The sequence below is a fragment of the Solanum pennellii genome, chromosome 10 (genome assembly GCF_001406875.1).
Source record: "Solanum pennellii chromosome 10, SPENNV200".
NCBI classification, from domain to species: domain Eukaryota; kingdom Viridiplantae; phylum Streptophyta; class Magnoliopsida; order Solanales; family Solanaceae; genus Solanum; species Solanum pennellii.
Genome location: NC_028646.1, coordinates 1,496,116 through 1,519,283, shown reverse-complemented (window position 1 = coordinate 1,519,283; position 23,168 = coordinate 1,496,116). Strand labels below are relative to the sequence as shown.

The window sequence follows — 23,168 nt, the reverse complement described above, 5'->3', positions numbered from 1 at the left end:
CCCCCAACAAACCCCCTTTATATACCAACATATTCAGTGTAATCTCACAAATAGGATTTTTAGTGAAGGTGAGGTGTATAAAGACCTTCCCGCCATGTGCATAATCGTATATGTGGTTACTGTTATCTTATCGATCTAGCCGCGTTCTAGAGGGATCATTGTCGATGTCAATAAACTTGGTTTGAAGAGGCTCAATACATGGACGATGGATTCAATTAATCGAAATTCATTGTGGACTTGAATCATACACGGATGGAAATGTTGTTCAGCTATGTTGCTCGAATTTTTGAAAGATATCGCTGGATGCATGTTGAATCTTTAAAAAAATAATGCATTTTTTAAGAATCTGACATAAAGTAGCAATTTAGTGCAATATGTCAGTTAATATAATAGCATTGGATTATTATTTTTTGACATCCATAGTGAGGTGGTATTGTAGAGAACATATAACATAAAGTGAAATAAGTCGAATCGTTATAGTAAAACATTATCATTGTTATAAATAGGTATGATTTTATCGCGTACGAAATAAATCATTCTTATTATACAAAAGGGGTGTGATATAGATGACATATTTATAAGCAAATGTCAAAACATTGAAACTACACTAAATTAAAATGAATAACTTAAATGTTACTGGAGAATGATCGAGTTTTCTAATATCCGAAAAAATAAATTTTATAAGTGACATTCCGTATGCTCCCTACCTCATCGATCTTCACCCTCACTCCTATAGTCCCTACCACCCCATCACCTCCCATAGTTTTTTCTCTAGATTATATATATTAATTTTTGGGAAAAGGGTCTGATATACCCCTCAACTTTGTCATTTAGAGCTGATATACCCCTAGTTATGAAAGTGGCTCATATATACCCTTACTTGTAAACAAATGGCTCACATATACCCTTTTCCTCTAACGGAAATGAAAAAAATAATTTTAATCTAAATTTTTATTACTTTTTTCTAAAAAATATAATCCCATATGAGTAAATTTAATCCTCGTCAAACATTTTTTTTTGACTTTTTTTGTTTCAATGACTAATCTATAATTATTATTTTGATAATCAAATTTATTTATGTTTCACTAATATTCTTGTAAAACTTATTGTAGATGACCAAATTTTTTTTTCGAATACGAAATTAAATTACAATACACACAGAAAAAATAATTTAAATTTTTTTTCTTTAAACTAAGCAATGAAAGACAAAAACAAAATAAGAATAAAAAACTCAAATAATTATAATAAAAGAAGCCAAAAAATAATTTATGTATGAAAAAATTAAAATATACCTTGAACTTTGATAGATGAATCATATATACCCCTAAATAATTTTTTTTTAAAAAATAGAAGTAATAAATATAAATTTAAAATTAATTTTTTAACTTCCGTTAAATGAAGGGTATATGTGAGCCATTTTGGAACGGCAGGGGTATATGTGAGCCGTTTGTATAACGGTAAGGACATATATGAGCCACTTTTATAACGAGGGGTATATCAGCTCCAAATGACAAAGTTAAGGGGTATATCAGACCCTTTTCCCTTAATTTTTTGATGATACATATCGAAAATAAAAATAAAATAAGTAATATATTCATTTATTTTCGTTTGCACAGACCACACTCTTAATTTACAAAATCAAATTAATTATGCATTAATTATATTAAAATATACATAAATTGTTTAATATGTTTTCACGGAAATCAGTTAACAGAAAATAGCTCAAAGAAAAACACCAAACTGAAGTGGGATCTTCTTCTCTTTCACATCAATTTTCATTCATCATTTTATTTTCCAATATAAAGGTATTTTTTATAAAAAAAATAAATCATTCTGTTAAATTTTATGTAAATTTGATTTTTTTTTCTCTATGTATTGTACATTTTACATGTTTTTTTTTGTAAATACCGATAGAGGCAGATCCAGTATATAAACAGTAATGGCGATAATTCGAACTCGAATTGCATGAAAATTATGTGTGTATATGATTTTATGTAATTAGTATATTTTTTTTCTGGAATTATTATATTAGATTCTCTTTTTTCCTACCCCTTTTGGGGTTTTAGAAAAATTGCAAATCTGAATTTTTTTTAATTTATTAGCTTAGGACAATAATATTGGCCTATGTTTTTTATTTGTTTGATAATGCAGTCCTTGATGTTTACATTTCTGGCCTTTTTCTGCTAAAAAGATTCATTTGGATGTTTACTTTTTTTTTTCTTTTTATATATAAATATAAAAATCAAAATTCATTTGGATATCCACCATTGTAATATAGTATAGTTGAATAGATTCTTGTTTTTCGTCTTTTTTTTATAATCGTGGTGTCTGGGAAAGCTTGCAATCATATCGACTAATTCAACACCCTATACCTCAGGGTATCTCCCATCAGCACAGATATCGAGTAACTCTGTAGCTTACGGTACTTAAATCATACTTCATTGATCACTAGCCATACCGTACCCTTGGGTGAGAGATTATCTTGCAATATTGTATAGTTGCACTATTAGCCGAAGGGGAGTCTATTGACACATCTTCGTCGAAAAATTACATTAAATATGTTTATTTTTTTATGTATGTATACATATTGTATGTTGAATCCCCATGGCTTCTTTGTGCATTTACTTTTTTATATATTGAATTCCGTTAGTGAATATCCTGGCTCCGTCAATGTTTACAATTGCAAGAGTTTTGTTTTGTCTTTCTACCAACTTTTAGCTCATGGACAGTTTAAGGGTTTATTGAAGAAATTTTCTTTCACCATTTTAGTTTAAACTATTGTTGATGTTGACATTTGATTTTGTTGCTTTTGATTTCAACAGAATATGCAGAGATGTATAAGATAAGGGGATCATTTTGAAGAAGGCAATTCGTTTGGTTCGAGGGGCTCGAGGGGGCTTTTAGTTCGCGATTGCCTAGTAAATGAGAGTTGAGTGGTAGTGAAGGAAGCTAGTAAGGCAGAGTGAACGAATCGTTGATAAACCGTTGGATTCCACTTCCTGTGTTGAGATCACGGAGGCGGGTCATCCACCTATTGTCAATCATTCCTTCAGGGATATACTGAAGGGGACGAGTGGTCAAAAGTAGCGGACTGTACATCTGTTGAAGCTTTTATTAGGTATGTTCGGACCCTGCCTCTCTGGTTTTTGTTCGTTGTAGACTTGAGAGAAGAGAAAAGAGATTCATTTGTCAGCTTACATGATAAGGTCTAGCTATGAGGTCGTTGAACGCGGAGAAAAGATGGTTGTTTCCTCTTATTATAAGCTCACTTGTGTTTATTTTCCTTCTTGTAACCTCCTTCGACTTAGGCCTCATTTCCTCGTTGCATTCGATCAATTCAGTCTTCTCGATTTTCCCATCTTGTGTTATGGAGAATCAAACTAGCCCGTATATTAATGAAGTAAAAGTTCAGCAAGCTCCAAGTCCACCTCCGCCTCCTTCACCTTCTCCACCTCCTCCGCCACCTTCTCCTCCTCCTCCTCCTCCTGCTGCTCCGCGTTTTGCTTATTTGATATCCGGATCAAAAGGTGAACTGAATCAGCTTTGGAGAACGCTGAAATCGATATATCATCCGTGGAATTACTACATCGTTCATCTGGACTTAAAATCAGCAGCAGAGGAGAGACTAGAGCTTGCTTCAAGAATTGCAAATGAATCTGTTTTCGCCAAGATTGGAAACGTACACATGATTACGAAAGCAAACATGGTGACATACCGGGGTCCAACCATGGTCGCTAACACTCTACATGCCGCCTCTATTCTCTTGAAGAAGTATACGGACTGGGATTGGTTTATCAACCTGAGTGCTTCCGACTATCCCCTGCTAACTCAAGATGGTTAGTTTTCAACTCTCATACTAGACAATTATGTTGCTCGTACTCTTCAAAATCCTCCAAGAATGTACTACTTTTGGGGGATCCGACATACTCTTGTCAACATTTTTGCAGAATCCGAGCAACATAGCTAGAAATAGTATGTTCTGACCATTTATTCTTTACTTGAAGGTGAAATGTGATTTATTCTATTGCTTTACAGATCTTCTCTACATGTTTTCTCAAGTAAAACGCGACTTTAACTTTGTTGAGCACACCAGCCGGTTGAGATGGAAAGAGTATGTTCCCCTATAAGTTCACCGAGTTTCTTGACTTGTTCTTTGTCTGTATTTGTAGCTCATTCGTTAACTTTTATGTCACTCGATTTATCCTATTGCAGGTCGGAAAGGGCAATGCCGCTTATCATAGACCCCGGGCTGTATCAGAATACTAAGTCTGATATATTTTGGGTTGCACCAAGGAGAACTCTTCCCACAGCCTTTAAACTCTTTACTGGTAAGATTTTAAATGCTAAATCTGAATACTTTTAGCCTTCTTGAACATGTTTGCTGATATTTACGCCTTACAAATGCAAGTAGAATGTGCTACGTAACGTCAACATACATGTTTGATACCATAACCTTTTGAGCTGTTGTAGTAAAGAAACTAAACTATTGGTACCATGTTAAGACGCAGTTGGCACTCGTCTGCAATCTTTGGATGTGATCGATATGCATACTTAGTATCGTCGTTTGATGAATTGATGATAAATTTTGCATATATGCAACTCACGACTAAGCAAATTTACCAATCAAATGTATATATGGAAATGACTTTGTTAGAATATGAACTATATGATATGGTCGGAGACAGAGTTAGGATTTTGAGTTTATGGATTCTGGATCCTAAAATAGGCGGTTTACTAGCTCTGATCTGATATATATTAAGTAGATTTTCGTAAACACAAATACATGGTCTAGCCTAAGCTTATGTTGCTCCGACTCTCCAAAAATGTTTCCACACTCATGACAGATTCTCCAAAAGACGCACTACTTTTGGAGTATCCAGGCAACATAGGCCTGTAGCTCCACCCTAGATCTGCACCATTCTGCCTGGAGTAGTCGGCTATATGAATCCTCACTGATCACGTGACAAATTTTGTAACAGGCTCAGCTTGGACAGTGTTGTCACGCGCGTTTATAGAGTATTGCGTATGGGGTTGGGATAATCTTCCAAGGACTCTACTTATGTACTACTCGAATTTCGTGTCCTCTCCAGAAGGCTATTTTCAAACAGTTATCTGCAATGCTCCTGAGTTTTCATCAACAGTTATTAACCATGACTTACACTATATATCTTGGGATGTTCCACCAAAACAACATCCACACATTCTATCACTCAATGACATTGGAAAAATGATAGCAAGTGGCGCTGCATTTGCGCGAAAATTCAAGAGTGATGATCTAGTTATGGACAAGATTGATCAAGAGTTTCTACACAGGGTGAATGGTACCTTCACCCCGGGTGGTTGGTGCGCGGGGAATCCACCTTGTTCAAAAGTTGGGAACCCGAAAAAGCTAAGACCCGGGCCAGGGGCTCAGAGGCTAAGACGTCTCATCGATAGATTAGTTGATACAGCTAGTCAGAATCAATGTAAGTAGACCTTTTCTTTTGTTACCTGTATCGTTCTAATTTTATCGGATGTTACATACTTTTCCTTTGATTTTATGATCAAAAAGAGTATAAAGTTCATTCAGAGATCCAAATCAATAAGTATTGCCCATTGTACTAAGTTTTGGTTTTCGGAAAATGTTAGTTATATTACGTGTACTGGTAGTGTAAATAACTTAAATCCGTTTTGATTCACAAATGTTATACTACATTCTCCCTCTTTTAGATGAAATGGCTATTTCGGATTGTGGTGCACAACGCAATTCGGATTTAGTCGGAACTCCAATGTGGGCTCTGCACACCATGGCTATTCACACAAGAGCGATTGTTAACCAACAATTGCTAACATATATAATACATTTCATTAATTTATTCACACGCAAGAAGCATTGCTAACTATTATTATTTTTTTGTTTTTCACATCGATGTTTGATATTTATATAAGAGTCTGATTATTCGAATTCACGTAATACAAGCTCCAATTTTGCAAATAGTACTCTTAACAATTTTTTTCCATTCTTAAGTGCTTGAATTCAAGAGTTAACTAGTCATTTAAAATAATTTTTAAAAGATATCTACAAATAATTGTATTTCATCACTTTAAAGAAAGTAAAATAATTGAAAATAATATAATCCAAAACCATGAATATTATAGTAGATCATGTAAGCCCATGACTTCAAGATTGTTTTGCCTTTTAACATATTAATATATTTAATTAATTAAAATATGTGTGTTTAGTTATTTCATATTTAAAATATATTGTATTTTAACTATTTATAAAATAATAAAAATAAATATATGAATATTCACAAGGAAAGTGATAGAAAATTAATAATTCAATTATTTGAGGGGTATGTACTTAGTCAAATCTCACGAGAAATAAATTAAAATTTTATCAAGAATTAAGTGCAATTAATCCCTTTAATTACTACATCACATAATCACCACTAATTAAAAATAAGAAACAAAAAAAAAAGGAAAAAGATAATGCAAAAAAAAGAACAAAATGAGAAAAATAGAAAAAACGTTTAATTTACACCAAAGATTTTATCTTTTTTTGTTTGTATATAAATAGAAAAAAAATATATTCTAGCATTAGTAACCGTCCCTACACTCACACGTACCATTTCATAGTATATTATATCGTATTTATTATATTATATGATATGATATTATTTTAAAAAATATAATCTTTGAATAGACGATAATCTACGAGAGAGATAAAGTACATAGTAAAATTATAACAAACAAAGATAATAGCAATAACATATGTAGCTAAATCTCATAAAATGAATAATGAAGAGAGTAAAGCCTACATAGTGCTTATCATTGTCTCTCCGAATCCGAGGTAGAAAAACTTTTATTGAAAGAACTTCTAACTTTATTACAACGAAAAATAAAAGAAACAATGTTATCCTATCAAATAAGTTATTTTATAAAATTAGACTTTTACCATTATATAATAACAAATTTAATTATACAATACAACGAAAAATAATATTTTTTCTGTCGCAATATAAATGGCAAATTTCATTTTTTCGAAAGTCAAACTAAGAGTTTACACATGAAATATTTAATTTTTTAAAAATAAAATTTATATATTCGTAAATTACGTCAAAAGAAAAATTATAATACAACAGAAAATAATATTTCCTATATCCCAATTTATATGACACATATCATTTTTTTTCGAGAATCAAATTGAGAATTTACGCGTGAAATATTTTTTATAAAAGATTAAACTTTTTTTTATGTATTTGTAAATTACGTAAAAAGAAAAATTATAAATTACACTTATTGACAATCCAATATATTATAAAAGTATATGAAAAAAACTTACGATCAAAAATAAATCAATTTAAATTTTAGAATTCTAAATATGATATAAAAATTGAGACATCAGAAGTAACAATCAAAACAGATATGGTATTTGTTTGTAATAAGATTTTATGTTCTTTTTTTTACACACTCTCTATAAAATATATGAAAAAGAAGAAAAAAGAAATATCTCTTCCATATTCCTTGCCTTCCATCACTTTCCAGCTGTTTGAGAATTTGGGTTTTTGGATCCAAAGCCTTCTTTTATCTCTCTAAATCTTGAAGTCCATCTGTCTGTCTAATCTTTCATCCAGATCAGTCACAAATTCTTAAAAATTGACATTTGGAGAACTGTAAATGGACCAAAATCCTGTTGTTCATATACCAGAGTGATCTCTTTTCAGGTATATATGTTAATGATTTATCCTTTTTTGGACAATTTATTTTCTGGGTTTGTTGTGATTTGTGGAAAAGGTCTTTCTTTTGAACATTTGGTTAGTCTTTTTCACTGTTTTGGTTTATGGGGTTCTTGAGAATTGAGGGAAAAAATCTTTCTTTTGAACATTTGGTTAGTGTTTTTCACTGTTTTGGTTTATGGGGTTGTTGAAAATTGAGAAAAAACTCTTTCTTTTTAATATTTGGTTAGTGTTTTTTACTATTTTTGTTTGATGGGGTTCTTGAGAATTGAGGAAAAACTCAATTCTTTTGAACATTTGGTTAGTCTTTTTTACTGTTCTTGTTTGATGGGGTTCTTGAGAATTGAGGAAAAACTCATTCTTTCAACATTTGGTTTAAAAAGTTTCACTGTTATGTTTTGTGTGTTCTTGTGAATAGGTGGCCAAATCTAAGTGATTCATTGTTTTGTACCTGTGTGAATCTTGAAGATGTTTTTGTGCCTAAAATGAATATTTAATTAGCTGAAAAAGTGAGAATTTTGGGGTGTTTGAACTAATCAAAAGGGGTCATCTAGTTTTTTTGTTCTTCTTATGTATTATCCACTCATAAATGTTCAACCTTTGGGTGAGCTTAAAGGAGGTAATTTTGTGTATTGTTTGAAATGATCAGTTGGTTCATCTGTAGTTTGTCCTCTTTATGTATTGAAAAAATGAACCTTTGGAGAGCTAAAAAAGGAGGTAATTTTTGGTATTGTTTGAAATAATCAATAGGGTCAATCTGGATTCATATAACTCTTATATATGTATTCTCCACTCATTAATCTTGAAGCTTTTGAGTTTAAACTAACTTTGGGTGTTTCAAGTGATCAAAAGTGTAATCTGTATGTTTCCCTCTTATGTATTCTCCAGGCATAGAAATTGAAGCTTTTGAGAGCTAAAAAAAGAGAGAAACTTGGGTGTTTCAAGTGATGAAAGGAAGCCATCTGGATTTTTCCTATTATTTAGTATGATATGAACTTAAAAGAAGAAGTGAGGATTCATTTAGCGACCTCAACTTGTTTGGGATTGAGTCATAGTTTTTGTTATTCTTGTATAAAGATTGAAGCTTTGGTGAGCTAAAAGGAGTAGATAATTTTGGGTATTGGTTCAAATAATCAATAGGGTCATATAGTTTTTTCCTCTTATATAGTATAATCAAGAAGTAGCATTCATATACCCGACCACAACTTGTTCGTAACTGAGGCGTAGTTGTTCTCGTTGTTGTACAAAGATTGAAGCTTTGGTGTGTTAAAAAAGGAGATACTTTTGGGTGTTTCAAAGAGATCAAATGGGGTCATCTGGTTTTTTCCTCTTGTGTATACTTCATTCTATAGTGGCCTTAACTTCTGGAGCTTTGATGATGTTTTATAGCAATGAGGTGTTTATATTTAGCCATGGAAGAGAGCGCGCGAGTAAGCTTTTTGGATCGACACCCCATGACCAATTGATAATCCAAACATCAGATTCATTCTCTGGTCTGCTTTTATTTGCCATTGGTTTTTTCTTGTTCATGGTGGCATTTGTTAAAGACAGAGAGTTTCACAATTTCTTTGCTAAGGGATGTGTCCTCCTCCATATAGCTATGGCTGTTTGGAGAATTTACTTTGAGAGGAAGCTTGAGGAGGATCTCGGACACGATTGGCTAAGATTGGTTGTTGCTGACATTGCTTTAGGACTTTCTTGGGTTTTCTTTCTTGTGTATTCTTGGAGAGAGAAATATGATTAGTCCTCGTTCCTTCGAGGGACGATACAAAGAAGATTAGCATGATCCCTTGTTCAAGGATGACACAAACAAATCAAAGAAAAGTGTGATTAGTCTTATGTTGCCTTACTTCCTTTGTTTCATATATGGATCTTGTCGCTGTCGCTGACATTGTTTTAGGACTTTCTTGGGGTTTTCTTTCTTGTGCATTCTTGAAGAGAGAAGTATGATTAGTCGATGTTGAAATTTGAACGATACAGAGAAGATCAGCATGGTGAGGATGACATGAACAAATCAAGAAACATATCATTAGTCTTCGTGTTGCAATTTTCCTGCCTTGAAGGGACACACATTTGAGTCCACAATCCATATTTAGATGTTTAGATGAAAAAAACTGTCTTTGTTCAAGTATCAATCAACTACATCGCAATTCCGAACTAGTTGGATTTGGCTAAAGAATCTGAAAGTTTGCAGACTGAAATCTGGTTGTTATTACTTGAGTTATAGGTAAGCTACTTTGCAAGAAGTTTGGTTTTGAAACACAACCAGATTGTGCTTCTTTGCTTCTATCTTGTATAGTACTTTCTTCCTTTTCTTTTTTTGTGGACAATTCTTGTAAAGTGCTTCATTTACTTGTGTAAGTTTCTGTTGATAGAAGTGTTTGTGATCTCCTGATGTTGGCTTTTTGTTTGGACTTCTAACTTTCTATACTTCAAGACTTGATTTGGAGCTCTGAAGCAGTAAAGTTCTCCTCGCGTAACCTATAAGTTATGTGTTCAAACTATAAAAGTAGTCACTGACGGTTCCTATTACGATAGGATGTCTACATCATATCCTTTATTGAGATGTGATTCTTTCATCAAATTTTGTTAAAAGAGGATGTTTTGTTCTCTTCGTGTAACCTATAAGTTATGTGTAATATCTACATAATATCCTTTCTTGGGATGCGGTTCTTTCGGATGCTTTGTCCATCAAGTTGCCCTTACTTTTCTATAAAGTTGTATTTATTTCTGATTTGAATATGTGTGATTGATCACTTTGTCTTGTTATGTGATACATTGTCAATAATATAAGGCTTAATTAACCTGCTTTATGAATATTCAATGCTAGTGGCTTTGATTAATAGAGACCCTATGACTCAATCCTTATGAATCTTTAGTTGGGTCCCTCTATTTTTAATTTTTTTAGGCCAACTTCCTAGATCAATTATAGCTTTTGAAACTCGAGAATAATGGGTTTGCTATAATTATTTTTCTTGACTTAATATTAGGTTCTGATCGTATCGAGCATATTCAAATATGTGATCTGAATCACAAGTTTCTTAGCTTTTGCCCCTATAACTCAACCCTAGGGCATCTTTAGAGTCTTTTTTTAATCAACAACGGTCTCGTTTTTCTATCTTTCTCTACTGAAATATCTTTGCATGGCAAAGGGAGCTATTTGTTTGGTTAATATCAACTCGACTCAGATTGACTTACAGTCTTTTTTAGCTAATAATTTTATTATAGTTTTTAGTTCTCTAGTTAAATTGAGGAGCGCTAGAAAAACTGAATTGGGAATGTGAAGATTACTTAATCAACTCATAAAGAACATGAATGAATATTTATCGTCCAGTTTATTCCAAAAAACACAAGACGATCATATCCCGAGTTAAAAGTCCCTCCAAATTTTCCACTTGAACTCAACATGGGGCATCTTTTGTTGGTCCCCTTCTTAGCTGAATTTGTTTGATACATTGGTCCACCTAACATATGATAAGTTTCTTGATTGAATATCAACAAGTCTTTTTCACTATATATGACCTCATCTGTAAATTCATTGGTGACTCGAATACTTATTGAAAAAAATATTGTATGTATATATTTTAACAAGTTTGTTTTAGAGATAAATATATTAAAATTTTAAATATCGTTAACAAAATTTTTAACTTCGATATTGATGATAGTTCTTCTATCTCTCGTATTATTTCCTACAATAACGTTGCAGGTGTGAGCCCTACTCCCCACCCCATAGGGGTGCATCTAGATAGGTCCGAACGTTGAGTTAACATACGTGCACCTTCACTAATTCACGAGATATTTAATTTTTAATTTTCTATACACAAAAATTAGAAAGTTTTATTCACTAAAAGTTAGATACATGAAAAATAATTTATCTAACCATCTTTTTTTTTTATTGATATTCAATAATATTAATAGGCGTAAATTTTTAAACTTTTTTATATGTGTATATGCATTAGTTGATGTTGAAATTTTTTGAAGTAATTTTATGTCGGTAGAATTAAATGAAAAGAAAAGTAAATTTATGATGTTTAAATTTTAATTCAACAAAAGTTTCCACAAGTTGGACATAATAAATTTGACCGACTATTCTATTTTATTTATTTTTATATTAGCTTTCGTTCGAATTGACATTTTATCTAATTGGGTTTTCGAATTATTTCGTGAAATAGATAAAATTATTTATTTTTTATAATTTTGATTTATTATTACTTTGACCTTTTAGACCACAATGTGAATAATCATACTTTATTCATTGATGAGTGAAAAATTCTTGCACAATCAAATCATAAATAGATAAATAAATTGGGCAACTTTCACATATAGCAAATAAAAAACTCATATTTGTATGTATAGCAAAGTTTACATAATTGCGCTCCATTATATAGAAACTGTATAATTCGCTATACATATACAATTGAACAAATTGTTTAAAACGAAGTGTATAAAACAAGAAAGAGAAAGACACTTGGGCAGAGAACGGTATAAAAACGAAGTGTATAAAACGAATTATATTATTATAAGTATATAGAATAATTATATACAATTTGAATTTGTATAAAATGAGAAAGAGAGAAAGACAAAAGAGACTTGACAAGGAATATACAATTGAATCGAATTGTATAAAACGAGAAAGAGAGAAATTAGATACAATTTGAAAATTGTATAAAACGAGAAAGAGAGAAAGGCAAAAGAAACTGGGCAGGGGAGTATTTTATTGTATAATAGAACGAAAATATATGTACTTGCATGTGTATATACAATTTTCTCACGCTTTATACAAACAGAAACACAATTTATACAGTTCGCTTCTGTTTGTATAAGTGAGAAATGTGAGGGTGGCGAGCGAGATTTGAGAGAGTGGCGAGCGAGATCTGGAAGAGGGGAGAGAGGGGATTAAAAATATATGTATGTATACAATTTTCTCTGCTTTATACAATTAGAAACAATTTTTATACATTTGTGTTTGTATAAAAAGTGAGGAAGCGAGCGAGAGACCGGGGGAGAGTGGCGAGCGAGATATTTGGGAGAGAGACGTCTGGCAATTTTTTGCAAACGTTTGCTATGGAGCACAATTAAATCAAACCCTAGCTACTCCATTTATTTAAAGTTATTAACTTGCTATTATATATAATTTTTCCATAAATAAATAACTATAGTCTATAAACATTAATTAGTAATTTAATAAAAATAATTGACTATTACGTATTAAAAATTGCTTGAAGTATAAAAAAAGAATTACACTAGAATATAATAAGGTGAAATTGCAATCTTTTAGAATAATTTGAATCCACGTCATATTTAATTGCATGTTAATTTTGGATTGGAAGTTGAATTTTTTGTAATATAAGTGATGACATGAACCAAAATAGAATTTCATTTTCTTCATCTAAAAGATTTCATTAAAAAAGCAAAAAAATATTATAAGTGGAGATAGTGGTATATATNGGATGGTTATTGCTTTAGTACATTATTTTGTGTTATAAGTGAAATTGCGTAATTACGGAAGAATTTTAAGTATTTTTAAAAAAATTATTACATTTTTATGCTTATTTTAATCGATCTCGAGACTAGACGAGCTAATCACCACAAGTTTGAGTCTTCGAAATATAGAAAACAACCTCAATGAGCTCGTATGTCGTGATTCTTATCGCTTTTGTTGAATCATATCTTATTTATCTTAAATCTCCGCATGTCATTGCTCGTCACGTATAATAATGATCACGTCATTATTAAGTCATACAAAAATTCTAATTTATAGGATCTCAAAAAATTATCAAATACCGAATGAAAAAAATAAAAATAAAAATGAAAATAAAAACCTAGGAAAAGGGGCACATTGGTAAACCAAATATTAGTTTGAAAGGCAATTGTCAACAGATATACATAGCCGTCTGCAATCAATCGAACGCCGGCGAAGAACGACGGAGCAAAAAAGGTATGCCGCATATCTTCATACTATTTCATTCGAGTTTTTTTAGTGATTTTTAACTCCGATAACTCAATTAAACCCTTGAATTTGTGTTTTTGCCCAAATATTAGTTTGAAAGGCAATTGTCAACAGATATACATCGCCGTCTGTAATCAACCGAACGCCGGCAAAAAACGACGGAGCAAAAAAGGTATGCCGCATATCTTCATACTATTTCATTCGAATTTTTTTTGTGATTTTAAACTCCGATAAGTCAATTAAACCCTTGAATTTGTGTTTTTGTGTGCTCCTTCACTTTGATTTTAGAACCCTAAGTGTTTTGATTACTGATTTTTTCCGATGAAACAAAGTATGCCTAGGAGCAGAGATGGAATTTGAAATCAATTGGTCGATTGTGTAATACATAAATAAACCTACAGGTGTCCTCTATGGAGGCTAGGCTGTACGCAGACCTTAAATGACTGTGAAATTTTCCAGTACTTTGAGCTAATCGTAACCATCGAAACTCAGAAGATGATAAGTTCGCCCCTCTTAGCATTCTCTATTGAAATTGTGGATTTAGTTCACTTGGTTGAGGGCTTGAACTTGTGGCTTAAGACACAAGTCCATTAACCTTTGCTAATTGAGCTAACCACTAGTGGTGTTGGAGGTAATTTTTGTCTCTTGAACAACAACATAATACTCAGTGTTATCCCACAAGTGCGGTCCGGGAAGGGTAGTGTGTACGCTCACCTTACCCATACCTTGAGAAGGTAGAGAAGATGTTTTCGATAGAACCTCAGCTCAAAACAAATGACATCAATAGCAACAAGTTAAAACAAAAACAAGAGAATACAGTTAAAAGGAATTAGAATTAGAATCTAAGAATATGAAAATACAAGACTAATACTAATACACTAGGAATAGGAAAACAGAACACTTAACTACCTACTAACATTAGATCCTTATTTTCGACCACCACACCCTCCTATCAATATTTGTGCTTTTGTGTGCTCCGTCACTTTGATTTTAGAACCCTAAGCGTTTTGATTACTTATTTTTTCTAATGAAACAAAGTCAGAGATAGATGCCAACGAGCAGAGATTGAATTTGAAATCAATTGGTCCATGTTGTAGTGCGATCTATGGAGTGTAGAGTGTACGCAGACCTTAATGACCTTGAAACTTGCCAATAACTAAGAAAAATGTGAACTTGTGGCCTAAAGACACAAGTCCATCAACCTTTGTTAATTGAGCTAGCCACTGGGTCGTTGGATGTAATTTTCGTCTCTTGAGCAACAACAACAAACCCAGTATAATCCCAAATGTGGGGTTCGAGAAGGGTAGTGTGTCGCAAACCTTGCCCATACCTTGAAAAGATAGAGGAGATGTTTTTGATTGAACCTCAACCTAAAACAAATGAAAAGACATCAATAGCAACAAGTTAGAACAAAAACAAAAGAATACAGTAATCGAGGCTAAGGAATAAACTGATAGAATTAGAAATCTAAGAATACGAAAATACAAGACTAATACTAATACATTGGAATAGGAAAACAGAACACTTGACTACGTACTAACATTTAAGTTATAAAAAAACATTTAAGTGAATATAGACCAAAAGCGTCTATAAAATGTATTAGGTAATTCCATACTAATATACTACATGTTTGTACCAAATAACACCAAACTCAACTAAATTTAGTTGCTCGATTTTCGAAGTTTAAAACAATATCTAACTATGGTGGTTTAATAAAAGTCATTCGAATAATTGACTACTCAATTGTCATCATAGCCCTCAAATTCAGGCTCTTCCCTTTTTGGAATGAAGCTACTCACAACCACCTGATAGTAAATTGAAAACCGTTAGGAAGTATACAATATGCACTCAAATATAAGGATAAGTATATCCCTAGGCTTTAATCGAGTGATAAGAGAGCATGTGATGTGCAAGTTATGCACACGACAAGGTTCAAAGTTTGAATCTGATCACAAACAAAAGTCTTCTACTTAAGTGAACAATAGAGGGGTGGGACCTTGTTTTGTGCATAGCTTAAGTAGAAGACTTTTGTTTGTGATAAGATTTAAACTTTGAACCTCGTCGTGTGCATAACTTGGACATCACATGCTTTCATATCACTCGATTAAAGCTTAAAGATGTACTTATACTTATGTTTGAGTACATATTGTGTACTTCCTAACGATTTTCAATTTACTGTCATGTGTTTGTGAGTAGTTTCATTCTGAAAAGAGAAGAGCCTGAATTTGAGGGCTATGATGACAATTGGGTAGTCAATTATTCAAATGACTTTTTTAAACCACAATGGTTAGATAACTTCGAAAATCGAGCAAGTAAATTTAGTTGGGTTTGGTGTTATTAGGTACAGACATGTAATATATTAGTATGGAATTACCTGATACTTTATTGTCGCTTTTGGTCTGTGTTCACTTAAATGTTTTTTTTTATAACTTAAACATTTAATTTTATCACTTTGATTCTAGAACCCTAAGTGTTTTGATTACATATTTTTTCTCATGAAACAAAGTCAGAAATACCTGTCTAGGAGCAGAGGTGGAATTTGAAATCAATTGGTCCATTGTGTAATACAATATTAAACCTACAAGTGCAATCTATGAAGGCTAGAGTGTACGTAGACCTTAATGAATGTGAAATGTGCCCGTACTTTGAGCTAATCGTAACCTTCGAAACTCAGAAGATGACAAGTTCGCCTCTCTTAACATTCTCTATTTAAATTGTGGATTTAGTTCACTTGGTTGAGGACTTGAACTTACAAGTCCATCAATCTTTGCTAATTGAGCTAACCACTAGTGCTGTTGGAGGTAATTTTTGTCTCTTGAGCAACAACATAATACTCAGTGTAATCCCACAAGTGCGGTCCGGGAAGGGTAGTGTGTACGCGCACCTTACCCATACCTTGAAAAGGTAGAGAAGATGTTTTCGATAGATTCTCAGCTCAAAACAAATGACATCAATAGCAACAAGTTAAAACAAAAACAAGAGAATACAGTTATAAGGAATCAACTGATAGAATTAGAATCTAAGAATACGAAAATACAAGACTAATACTAATACACTAGGAGTAGGAAAACTAAACACTTAACTACCTACTAACATTAGATCCTTATTTTCGACCACCACACCCTCTTATCAATATTTGTGCTTTTGTGTGCTCCGTTACTTTGATTTTAGAACCCTAAGCGTTTTGATTACTTATTTTTTCTAATGAAACAAAGTCAGAAATAGATGCCAACGAGCAGAGATTGAATTTGACATCAATTGGTCCATGCTGTAGTGCGATCTATGGAGTGTAGAGTGTACGCAGACCTTAATGACCGTGAAACTTGCCAATAACTAAGAAAAATGTGAACTTGTGGCCTAAAGACACAAGTCCATCAACCTTTGCTAATTGAGCTAGCCACTGGGGTCGTTGGAGGTAATTTTCGTCTCTTGAGCAACAACAACAAACCCAGTATAATCCCAAATGTGGGGTTCGAGAAGGGTAGTGTGTCGCAAACCTTGCCCATACCTTGAAAAGATAGAGAAGATGTTTTCAATTGAACCTCAGCCTAAAACAAATGAAAAGACATCAATAGCAACAAGTTAGAACAAAACAAAAGAATACAGTAATTGAGGCTAAGGAATAAACTGATAGAATTAGAAATCTAAGAATACGAAAATACAAGACTAATACTAATACATTGGAATAGGAAAACAGAACACTTGACTACGTACTAACATTTAAGTTATAAAAAAAAACATTTAATTGAATATAGACCAAAAGCGTCTATAAAATGTATTAGGTAATTCCATACTAATATACTACATGTTTGTACCAAATAACACCAAACTCAACTAAATTTAGTTGCTCGATTTTCGAAGTTTAAAACAATATCTAACCATTGTGGTTTAAAAAAAGTCATTCGAATAATTGACTACTCAATTGTCATCATAGCCCTCAAATTCAGGCTCTTCCCTTTTCGGAATGAAGCTACTCACAACCACCTGATAGTAAATTGAAAACCGTTAGGAAGTATACAATATGCACTCAAATATAAGGATAAGTATATCCCTAGGCTTTAATCGAGTGATAAGAGAGCATGTGATGTGCAAGTTATGCACACGACAAGGTTCAAAGTTTGAATCTGATCACAAACAAAAGTCTTCTACTTAAGTGAACAATAGAGGGGTGGGACCTTGTTTTGTGCATAGCTTAAGTAGAAGACTTTTGTTTGTGATAAGATTTAAACTTTGAACCTCGTCGTGTGCATAACTTGGACAGCACATGCTCTCTTATCACTCGATTAAAGCTTAGGGATGTACTTATCCTTATGTTTGAGTGCATATTGTGTACTTCCTAACGATTTTCAATTTACTGTCAGGTGTTTGTGAGTAGTTTCATTCTGAAAAGAGAAGAGCTTGAATTTGAGGGCTATGATGACAATTGGGTAGTCAATTATTCGAATGACTTTTTTTAATCCACAATGGTTAGATATTGTTTGAACTTCGAAAATCGAGCAAGTAAATTTAGTTGGGTTTGGTGTTATTAGGTAGAGACATGTAATATATTAGTATGGAATTACCTGATACATTTTATTGTCGCTTTTGGTCGATGATCACTTAAATGTTTTTTTTAAAAACTTCAACATTTAATTTTATCACTTTGATTCTAGAACCCTAAGCGTTTTGATTACATATTTTTTCTCATGAAACAAAGTCAGAAATACATGTCTAGGAGCAGAGGTGGAATTTGAAATCAATTGGTCCATTGTGTAATACAATATTAAAACTACAAGTGCAATCTATGGAGGCTAGAGTGTACACAGACCTTAATGATTGTGAAATTTGTCAGTACTTTGAGCTAATCTTAACCATCGAAACTCAGAAGATTATGAGTTTGCCCCTCTTAGCATTCTTTATTTAAATAGTGGGTTTAGTTCACTTGGTCGAGGGCTTGAACTTGTGGCTTAAGACACAAGTCCATCAACCTCTGCTAATTGAGCTAACCACTAGTGCTGTTGGAGGTAATTTTTGTCTCTTGAGCAACAAGAACAAATTCAGTGTAATCCCACAAGTGAGGTGTAAGAAAGGTAGTGTGTACTATGACTTTACCCCTAACTTGAAAAATTACCTTGAGAAGGTAGGGAAGATTTTTCCGGTACAAGAGAAAATAGTAATCGAGGCTAAGGAATCAACAGATAGAAATAGAAATCTAAGAATACAAAAATTAAGACTAATACTAATACGCTGCAAAATAGGAAAGCAGAACACTCGTCAACCTACTAACATTTATCCTTATCCTTGATCTCCACACCCTCTTATGTTGAAGTTGCGTCATGTCTTACCTGATCACCCATTTTAGTACTTCTTAGGCCTAATTCTACCCCTCCTCAAGCCTTCAATCAGCCAACCTCTCGTGTTTTCTTACCGGCACATCCACTCTTCTCTTTTGTCACAAGCCTGACCCAAATATCTTCATTCCTAATTTTATCTCTCCTTGTATGCTCACACATCCACATCAACATCAACATCCTACATCAATTCTACTCTCATCTTCTAGACATGAGAATTTTTGACTGGCCAACACTCTTTCCCACATAACATAGTCAGTCTAACCACCCTTTTAAAACTTAATCTTTAAATATTGATTGCGTATTCATATGACACAGAACACCAGCTCAGTAGAATCTTTTTTTGCTCTTAATTTATAGAAACATATTATCTTTCTGCACCCAAGGATGCCTAGTAGTTAAGGAAGTGGATTGAAAATCATGAGGTCTCAGGTTTAAACCCCACTAGAGGCAATAAACATTAGGTGATTTCATTCTATTTTGTCAGCCCTTGGTGGATGAAGTTGCTCGATACCTTTGCTAGTGGGAGTTAGCAGGTACCTCGTGGAATTAGTTGAGATGCACGGAAGCTAGACCAGATAACACTATCATTAAAAAAACAAAGAAGTGTATTCTCTTTTGTTTCTTCCAAATGTTTTTTTTCTTTTTCCATCATGTTCTGAATTTTGATCCATGTTTTGTGTTAAGGAAATTAGACAGCAGCACTATTTGCTGAAATATGGACAATGAACACCTGCTGTTCATCATTTTAAGCATTTTTAAATTCAAATTATTCTCCCAAGTGAAGATGTTTTTTATCCTTTTTAATTGCAGTATAGAAATGTCTGTGAAAATAATTTGTTATTCAAACAATTATGACTTCTCCATATGTGTTTTCCCCTACAATTGTGATTGATTGAACGGCACTCTAATTTTAAGGAGCATCTAGTTTCAGAGTACGTAAAATTTGTTTTAGGAGACCGTAATGGAAGAGCAGAAGTGATATAGAAGATTCATATAGCTGACGCTACCCATTTGGATTTTAGAAGTAGTTGATTGATTGATTGAAGTACACCTGATTAGGAAATTTGCATTGTAAAGCGGCATTTTTCATAAAGCTAGAAAATCTCACAAATTATCACTGAATACACACTTCTTTTGTTGAATAATTTTCACTTCACCTTTTCTATTTCATTATGTATAGTGTCTGACACGTCATGTGGAATGATTAGTAATTTAGTTGACACTTGGCATACTATTGGTTAATTGTTGAAAGTCCTAAATGAGAACGCTCTTTGAGCTAGAATGTAGCACGAAACTGTAATGTCATCAACAACTTCATTTGTGTATCTTGTGAATGTATTTTTGATTACATCTTTGTTGTAGAAATATGTTAGTATGAAAGAACTTATGTAGTGGGAAGATTAGTTATCATTTGGCTAGATAGAAGATGAAATAAAAGGTGAATGGAAAAGCTCTTTTTGATAGTTGGGGTGCAGTTAGAGTTAATCTTTACTCTGATAGTTCTCAGACATTTTTTCCCCCAGGAAAAAGCTTGTCTCTCTTATCTTTTAGCCTTCGCATGAGACAACTCTTTTTTCTAGGATAATATAATTATCATTTAGGTAAACCGATGAACTCATATATAAAAGGTTCCAAAAAACTTATGCACGCTTAGATGTGAGTCTTTTTGTAGTGATATGAATTATGAGCTGGAAAAGGGTACCGAAAGAGCGCGGGGAGGGGGGTGGGTGTGATAGAAAAAGAGATTCTGTTTCTGGAAGCTCTATATGTTTTGAAATTGTTTTACTGGTGTAGAACCCACCAGAATCTTTTTAATGATTATTGAGGATTTCTTTTAATAACAAGTGCATGTTGTTCGACATGTAAGTGATGTGGAAAAAAAGGGAATCCTAATACTTGCAATATCTTTCTCCACTTATATTCTTAAGAATTGTGGTTAAGCATCTAAAAAAGGACTCCTTCAGCACTAGCTGTGCTTGATTGCTCATGTTTAATCAGCTCTTGATTACTTCAAGTGAAGGTAAGTGCAGTAACACTATTTTGTGGACTCCATAATAGATTATTAGATTGATGAAATTGGTTAAATTTGACGTTCTATCAGTGTTATCGGTAGACACCCTTTTGGGTTTCTTCTCCTCTTCTGGAAGTTTTGATGAGTTGAATTTGAAAATGCATTTCTTATACATGTATTTTGGTCCTTTCTAGTTTGTTTGGTCATGTTTTTAGGAAGCTAAAAGTGCTTACTGGCAAAAATGTTTATAAAATTGACTATTCAAACACAACCCTACTACTCTCCAGGAGTACTTTCTCGAAAAACACTGACAAAAAACTCTTTTCAAAATAAGCAGACTTTAGAAGTTTGGCCAAACAGACTATCTGTTGGTTTACTTATATTATTGTGTATTTCAGTTCTCAAGTGTCCTTCAGATAGCCGTTGTTGATCATTATTTCTTACTACTCCAGTAATCTTTGACGATGGGTGGACTTCCGATAGAGAATACATCCACAACCATATCCTTGTCGAAACTTCCAAAAGATCAGAAGTCAGCCGCATCTACAATGCCCGATTCAAAGCCAAAGAAGAAGATTTGCTGCGCTTGCCCTGAAACAAAGAAGCTGAGGGATGAATGCATTGTGGAGCACGGTGAATCCGCGTGTGAGAAATGGATTGAAGCTCATCGTAAATGTCTTCGAGCTGAAGGCTTCAAGGTTTGATATTTAGTGATAGAAGCAGATTTCTAACTAAAAAAGACAAACGAAGATACAATTTTTTTGTATAATGCCCAGTTTGTTTTTGAGACCATACAAGCTCTCAATTGCTTAATGTTTACAGATAATTTATACAGAGGAATTTTGTTCATCCAAAGTTCAGGAATAAAGCTAGGAAATTGAATAATGGATTTGTTTAGGCAGGAAATGTTAGATATATTGTGAATTACATTTCTTAATGTAGATCGATCAATCCCGCCTTGGTCAAGTGATTGCCCCTAGCCAAGCGATATCGGAGGTTGTGTTATTTATTTTTCATAATGGGCCTACATTTAACTCGTGTATCGTAGTTTTTGTTTTTGTGAATTACATTTCTTGGTCTTGTTATTGTTTTTGTGAATTACATCTTGATGTAGATCGATCAATCCTACCATATCCAAATGTTTTTTCCTAGCCAAACGAGATTGGAGGTTGTGTTAATGATTTGATATTGTTTTTGTGAATTACATATCTTGATGTAGATCGATCAATCCCATCATATCAAAGTGATTTGCTCCTAGCCAAGCGAGATTGGAGGTTGTGTTAATGATTTGTTTATAATGGGCCTATATTTAACTCAATATGTCACATCGTTTTTGTTTTTGTACATTTGTCGTCCCTCAACCCCTCTCCCACCTTTTCTATCTATCGTTAGAAGTATAATTGTGACATTCCTCACTGAGCGTTGCACCCATCTGTCCTAGCACCTTTGCCACCAATTTGACAACTTACTGTAAATCAGGGTTAAACTCGATCTTCGTCCTAGAATTCTTATGAAGATTCTGATAGTGCATATGTATGATTGGGCTTCCGTACGTGTCAAATATCAATATGTTGTTATGATAAATGTGAGAAGCTGATAGTATACATCGACTTAGTATTAAAAGTAGTATTTGTGAATCAAGTAGTAACAAATGCCTATTAGGAAAATAGTGTTAGTGTTTTCTTGTGTGTGTATATATATATATATAAATATATTGAAAATAGAAATTTTTAGCACCTTATTAGCCCACTTATTTCATATTCTTTGGTTTAATTTTGTATAATAATGTATAAATATTTTAATATAAGGTAACTTGAAATATAAAGTAATAGTATGTTATATCTACTTAAATTGTAATATCAATATAAAGTTTCCTTTAATGGAATGTATTCATAAGAATATTTGGTATTAATATCTAATTCAATTTGTTTAACTTCAATAGAGTTTATTAATTACATCAATTACTTGAAGAGAGTTAATATGTTTATTAACACATTATGAAATACTATATTTTATTTATTTGTTTATTATTAAGTGATTAAAAGTCTCAAAAGAGATGAATTAATGATTTGATTGTTGAAATTATCAACCTCAATTTATGAGATATTATTAATAGTTGTATTTAATATACTGAAAGCCATTTTTTTTAAAAATGA

At 32.8% G+C, this 23,168-nt stretch overlaps 3 protein-coding genes and 1 pseudogene across 6 annotated transcripts; all 4 read left to right on the top strand.

Moving 5' to 3' along the window:
* The first annotated feature begins 1,704 nt into the window (after window positions 1–1,704).
* LOC107001824 (beta-glucuronosyltransferase GlcAT14A-like) lies at window positions 1,705–5,692 on the top strand. Its single transcript, XM_015199784.2, has 5 exons — window positions 1,705–1,805; window positions 2,823–3,836; window positions 4,036–4,111; window positions 4,213–4,328; window positions 4,980–5,692. The coding sequence occupies exons 2-5, from the start codon at window positions 3,215–3,217 to the stop codon at window positions 5,471–5,473; spliced, it is 1,308 nt and encodes a 435-aa protein (XP_015055270.1). The 5' UTR covers window positions 1,705–1,805; window positions 2,823–3,214; the 3' UTR covers window positions 5,474–5,692.
* A 1,652-nt stretch (window positions 5,693–7,344) lies between these two features.
* On the top strand, window positions 7,345–10,398 carry LOC107002573. The gene is made up of 2 exons (XM_015200639.1): window positions 7,345–7,706; window positions 8,607–10,398. The coding sequence occupies exon 2, from the start codon at window positions 9,025–9,027 to the stop codon at window positions 9,460–9,462; it is 438 nt and encodes a 145-aa protein (XP_015056125.1). The 5' UTR covers window positions 7,345–7,706; window positions 8,607–9,024; the 3' UTR covers window positions 9,463–10,398.
* LOC114074557 lies at window positions 9,658–9,754 on the top strand (annotated as a pseudogene).
* A 3,118-nt stretch (window positions 10,399–13,516) lies between the features above and the next one.
* On the top strand, window positions 13,517–22,079 carry LOC107002572 (cytochrome c oxidase copper chaperone 1-like). Of its 4 annotated transcripts, none has more exons than XM_015200636.2 (3): window positions 13,517–13,656; window positions 13,761–13,840; window positions 21,411–22,079. In XM_015200636.2, exon 3 carries the CDS (start codon window positions 21,477–21,479, stop codon window positions 21,714–21,716), a length of 240 nt encoding a protein of 79 aa, XP_015056122.1. In that variant the 5' UTR covers window positions 13,517–13,656; window positions 13,761–13,840; window positions 21,411–21,476; the 3' UTR covers window positions 21,717–22,079. The 4 variants fall into 4 exon arrangements, with proteins under 4 accessions (XP_015056122.1, XP_015056124.1, XP_027768169.1 ...); XM_027912368.1 differs by having other exon boundaries at window positions 13,592–13,655; window positions 13,759–13,840; window positions 21,465–22,079; XM_015200638.2 differs by lacking the exon at window positions 13,761–13,840 and having other exon boundaries at window positions 13,559–13,656; window positions 21,465–22,079.
* Window positions 22,080–23,168: the final 1,089 nt, after the last annotated feature.

Excerpts from the sequence above, each read along its gene's own strand:
- LOC107001824 (XM_015199784.2), top strand. The coding sequence starts at position 3,215 with ATGAGGTCGTTGAACGCGGAGAAAAGATGGTTGTTTCCTCTTATTATA. Across the intron at positions 3,837-4,035 it reads TCCCCTGCTAACTCAAGATG|ATCTTCTCTACATGTTTTCT; the intron begins GTTAGTTTTCAA and ends ATTGCTTTACAG. Across the intron at positions 4,329-4,979 it reads AGCCTTTAAACTCTTTACTG|GCTCAGCTTGGACAGTGTTG; the intron begins GTAAGATTTTAA and ends ATTTTGTAACAG.
- LOC107002573 (XM_015200639.1), top strand. The coding sequence starts at position 9,025 with ATGGGGTCATCTGGTTTTTTCCTCTTGTGTATACTTCATTCTATAGTG.
- LOC107002572 (XM_015200636.2), top strand. The coding sequence starts at position 21,477 with ATGGGTGGACTTCCGATAGAGAATACATCCACAACCATATCCTTGTCG.